General features: G+C 65.0%; 4 protein-coding genes across 4 annotated transcripts; 3 read left to right on the top strand and 1 right to left on the bottom strand.

Annotated features, from left to right (window-relative positions):
- Window positions 1–758: 758 nt before the first annotated feature.
- Window positions 759–1850, bottom strand: LOC120859764 (L-2-hydroxyglutarate dehydrogenase, mitochondrial-like). Its single transcript, XM_040235747.1, has one exon. It carries the CDS (start codon window positions 1848–1850, stop codon window positions 759–761), a length of 1092 nt encoding a protein of 363 aa, XP_040091681.1.
- Window positions 1849–2616, top strand: LOC120859765 (imidazoleglycerol-phosphate dehydratase). The gene has a single exon (XM_040235748.1). The coding sequence runs from the start codon at window positions 1849–1851 to the stop codon at window positions 2614–2616; it is 768 nt and encodes a 255-aa protein (XP_040091682.1).
- LOC120859766 (imidazole glycerol phosphate synthase subunit HisH 1) lies at window positions 2617–3255 on the top strand. The gene has a single exon (XM_040235749.1). The coding sequence runs from the start codon at window positions 2617–2619 to the stop codon at window positions 3253–3255; it is 639 nt and encodes a 212-aa protein (XP_040091683.1).
- A 291-nt stretch (window positions 3256–3546) lies between these two features.
- Window positions 3547–4284, top strand: LOC120859768 (1-(5-phosphoribosyl)-5-[(5-phosphoribosylamino)methylideneamino] imidazole-4-carboxamide isomerase). The gene has a single exon (XM_040235750.1). The coding sequence runs from the start codon at window positions 3547–3549 to the stop codon at window positions 4282–4284; it is 738 nt and encodes a 245-aa protein (XP_040091684.1).
- Window positions 4285–4627: the final 343 nt, after the last annotated feature.

A 4627-nucleotide genomic window follows, 5' to 3' on the forward strand; every position in this document is an offset into this window, starting at 1 on the left:
CGCAGCACCGGCTGGTTGGTGCCGAAGAAGGCGCTGAACTTGACCGGAATGCTGGCGCCTTCGCGAATCGCGCCGGTTTTCAGCTCGATATTCTCGACGGTGAATTGCTGGCCCTTCTGCACGTCGCTGTAGTCGATGCGCGAGTTGCTCAGGGTCAGGCTGTCGATATCCAGCTTGACCGGCTGGCCGGCCGGCTTTTCGCTCGGCTGGCGCGGCGGCGCATCGTCACTCGGTGCGGGTTCGCTAGGCGCTGGTTGCGTGGTGCTGGCCTGGGCCGGGCGGCCGACCCCTTCCCAGTTGCCATGGCCCTTGTCGTCGCGCTGCAGATTGAGGTTGAGGCCGTCTACGCGGATGTCGCTCATCTGCACTTCCTTGCGCAGCAGCGGCATCACGCGCACCGAGAGGCCGATCATGCGCAGGTCGGCGAAGGGCTTGTCCGGCGTGTCGGCGCTGGCCAGGGTGGCGTCGGTCAGCTCCAGACCCAGCCAGGGGAACAGGCTCCAGCCGATATCGCCCCTGAGCTGCAGCTCGAGGTTGGCCTTGTCGCGGGCGATCTGGCGGATCTCGTCCTTGTAGTCGTTGGGGTCGAACAGATGGGTCAGGGCGAACAGCAATGCCACTACGATCAGCAGCAAGCCGAGAAGGAAGAGGCCCAGGATCTTGCCGAGCGCTTTCATGGACGAGTCCTTGTTTCGATAACGAAAATTGCGGGCAGCCAGTGGAGGCGCAGCCGTCGATAATGGGCGCCGAGTATAGCCTTACAGGGCGCCGGCGACCCGCTCGGCAATGGCCAGGCTGGCGGTGAGTCCTGGCGATTCGATGCCGAACAGGTTGACCAGGCCGGGCAGGCGGTGATCGGCAGGGGTTTGGATCAGGAAGTCGGCAGCCGGTTCCCCAGGCCCGCTGAGCTTGGCGCGCACGCCGGCATAGCTGGGTTGCAGGCGGATTGCATCGAGTGCCGGGAAATAGCGGGCGATGGCGGCGGCGAAGGGCGCGCGCAGCTTCTCGTCGACCTGGTAGTCGAGGGTTTCCAGCCAGCGCACGTCCGGGCCGAAGCGCAGTTGCCCGGCCAGATCGAGGGTGGCATGGATGCCCAGGCCGGCCGTATTGGCCTCCGGCATCGGATAGATCAGTCGGGAGAATGGCGAACGCCCGCTGTAGCTGAAGTAGCGCCCCTGGCACAGGTGCAGCGGCGGCACCGGCAGGCCTTCGATGGTGCGGGCCAGGCCTTGGGCGAAGGGGCCGCCGGCGTTGATCACCCGTTGTGCGCGCAGGGTGAAGGCCTCGCCCGCACTGTGGCCGCTGGCGATCCAGGCGTCGCCGTCGCGCTGCAGGCGTTCGACGCGGCTGTGCAGCACCAGCTGTGCATCGCGGCTCTGCGCCACCGCCAGCAGCGACTGCAGATAGGCATGGCTGTCGATGATGCCGGTGCTCGGCGAGAGCAGGGCGCGTGCGCCGCGCAGGGCCGGTTCCAGCTCATGCAGGCGTGGCTGGTCGATCTGCTGCAGATCCGTTACGCCACAGGCCTCGGCATTGCCGGCCAGCGCCTCGAGCTTGCCGATTTCGCTTTCCTGCACCGCCACCAGCAGCTTGCCGATCCGCCGGTGCGCCACGCCGTACTGCCTGCACCAGGCGTACAGGCGTTCGCGGCCCTCCAGGCACAGCTCGGCCTTGAGCGAGCCGGGCGGATAATAGAGGCCGGCGTGAATGACCTCGGAGTTGCGGCTGGAGGTGTGGCTGCCGATCAGCCCCTCGGCCTCCAGAATCAGGGTGTCGGGTTTGCCCAGGCGGGCGGCGCAGGCCAGGCCGAGGGCGCCGGTGCCAATGATCAGGGTGTCGACTTCGTGCATGGCTCTATCGATGTGTTTGCTCGCTGGCCGGAGCATAGCAAGAAGCCGCGTTGCACTCTGCGGGGCGGGTGCGTCGGTCTGCGCGCTTCATCCGACCATCGCCGGTAGCCGTTGCGGCCCCGGCGCGCCTATAATGCTGGCCTTTTTCCGTTGGCAATTCGTGGAGCTGGTGATGGCCGAACGTGCGGCATGCGTCGAGCGCAACACCCTGGAGACCCAGGTCAAGGTCTCGATCAACCTGGATGGCACCGGCAAGGCCAAATTCGATATTGGCGTGCCGTTTCTCGAGCACATGCTCGACCAGATCGCCCGTCATGGCCTGATCGACCTCGATATCGAGTGCAAGGGCGATCTGCATATCGACGACCACCACACCGTCGAGGACGTCGGCATCACCCTCGGCCAGGCCTTCGCCAAGGCCGTCGGCGACAAGAAGGGCATGACCCGCTACGGCCACTCCTACGTGCCGCTGGACGAAGCGTTGTCGCGTGTGGTGATCGACTTCTCCGGTCGCCCCGGCCTGCAGATGCACGTGCCGTTCACCCGCGCCGTGGTTGGCAACTTCGACGTCGACCTGTTCCAGGAGTTCTTCCAGGGCTTCGTCAACCACGCGCTGGTGTCGCTGCACATCGACAACCTGCGCGGGCACAACACCCACCACCAGATCGAGACCGTGTTCAAGGCCTTCGGCCGTGCGCTGCGCATGGCGGTGGAGCTGGACCCGCGTATGGCCGGGCAGATGCCTTCGACCAAAGGCTGTCTGTAAATGCAGACGGTAGCCGTAATCGACTATGGCATGGGCAACCTGCACTCGGTGGCCAAGGCGCTGGAACACGTCGGCGCCGGCCGTGTGCTGGTGACGTCCGACGCCAAGGTGATCCGCGAGGCCGACCGCGTAGTGTTCCCCGGCGTCGGCGCGATTCGCGACTGCATGGCCGAGATCAGGCGTCTGGGCTTCGACGAGCTGGTGCGTGAAGTCAGCGCCGACCGTCCGTTTCTCGGCATTTGCGTCGGCATGCAGGCGCTGCTCGAACGCAGCGAGGAGAACGACGGCGTCGACTGCATCGGCCTGTTCCCCGGCCAGGTACGCTTCTTCGGCAAGGACCTGAGCGAGGACGGCGAGCGCCTCAAGGTGCCGCACATGGGCTGGAACGAGGTCAGTCAGGCAGTCAAGCACCCGCTGTGGCACGACATCCCGGATAATGCGCGCTTCTACTTCGTGCACAGCTATTACATCGAGGCCGGCAAGCCGCAGCAGGTGGTCGGTCGCGGTCACTACGGCAAGGACTTCGCCGCGGCATTGGCCGAGGGCTCGCGCTTCGCCGTGCAGTTCCACCCAGAGAAGAGCCACACCCACGGCCTGCAGCTGCTGCAGAACTTTGCCGCCTGGGATGGCCGCTGGTAATGGCCCGCAACAAGGCCCCCAGTCTGGCGCTCGAGCCTGCCCAGGAGCAGGCTGCGCTGCTGATGCTGCAGCGCTTTCTCGATGAGCGTTTCGAGCTGCAACTGGGCACCTTCGAAGTGCAGGAAATCCTCGACCAGATCACCCGCGAGCTGGCACCGCACTATTACAACAAGGCGATTCTCGACGTGCAGGCGCACCTGAAGGACAGGTTCGAAAGCATCGAGAGCGACCTCTGGGCGCTCGAAAAGAGCTGAGCGCCTTACCGAATTCAAACTTGAGCAGGTTCAACCGATGCTGATTATCCCCGCTATCGATCTCAAGGACGGCGCTTGCGTGCGTCTGCGCCAGGGCCGCATGGAAGACTCCACGGTATTTTCCGATGACCCGGTGAGCATGGCCGCCAAGTGGGTCGAGGGTGGCTGCCGTCGTCTGCATCTGGTCGACCTCAACGGTGCCTTCGAAGGTCAGCCGGTCAATGGCGAAGTGGTCACCGCCATCGCCAAGCGCTACCCGAATCTGCCGATCCAGATCGGCGGCGGCATCCGTACCCTGGAGACCATCGAGCACTACGTGCGCGCCGGTGTCAGCTACGTGATCATCGGCACCAAGGCCGTGAAAGAGCCGGAGTTCGTCACCGAGGCGTGCAAGGCCTTCCCTGGCAAGGTCATCGTCGGCCTGGACGCCAAGGACGGTTTCGTCGCCACCGACGGCTGGGCGGAAGTCTCCAGCGTGCAGGCCACCGATCTGGCCAAGCGTTTCGAGGCCGACGGCGTTTCGGCCATCGTTTATACCGACATCGCCAAAGACGGCATGATGCAGGGCTGCAACGTCGAAGCCACCGCCGCGCTGGCTGCCGCCAGCAAGATTCCGGTGATCGCCTCCGGCGGCATCCACAACCTCGGCGATATCGAGAAGCTGCTGCTGGCGCGCTCGCCCGGCATCATCGGCGCCATCACCGGCCGTGCCATCTACGAAGGCACCCTGGATGTGGCCGAGGCCCAGGCCTTCTGCGACAACTTCAAGAATTAAGCACGCTCTGAAGCCCTCGCTAAGCGAGCGAGCCGCTTCAGACGCAAGGCGCGTGGCGCGCAGCAACGAGACAGTACTGTAGTACGGCGAGGAGCGAGCACCACGCAACGCCGCGGATGTGCGGCGCAGCCGGTTAGAGAGGGTTTCAGCATGGCATTGGCCAAACGCATCATTCCTTGCCTCGACGTGGACAACGGCCGCGTGGTCAAGGGCGTCAAGTTCGAGAACATCCGCGATGCCGGTGATCCGGTGGAGATCGCCCGTCGCTACGATGAGCAGGGCGCCGACGAGATCACCTTCCTCGACATCACCGCCAGCGTCGACGGTCGCGACACCACCCTGC

This window comes from Oryx dammah, unplaced genomic scaffold, assembly GCF_014754425.2.
Source record: "Oryx dammah isolate SB20612 unplaced genomic scaffold, SCBI_Odam_1.1 HiC_scaffold_2922, whole genome shotgun sequence".
Classification (NCBI taxonomy): domain Eukaryota; kingdom Metazoa; phylum Chordata; class Mammalia; order Artiodactyla; family Bovidae; genus Oryx; species Oryx dammah.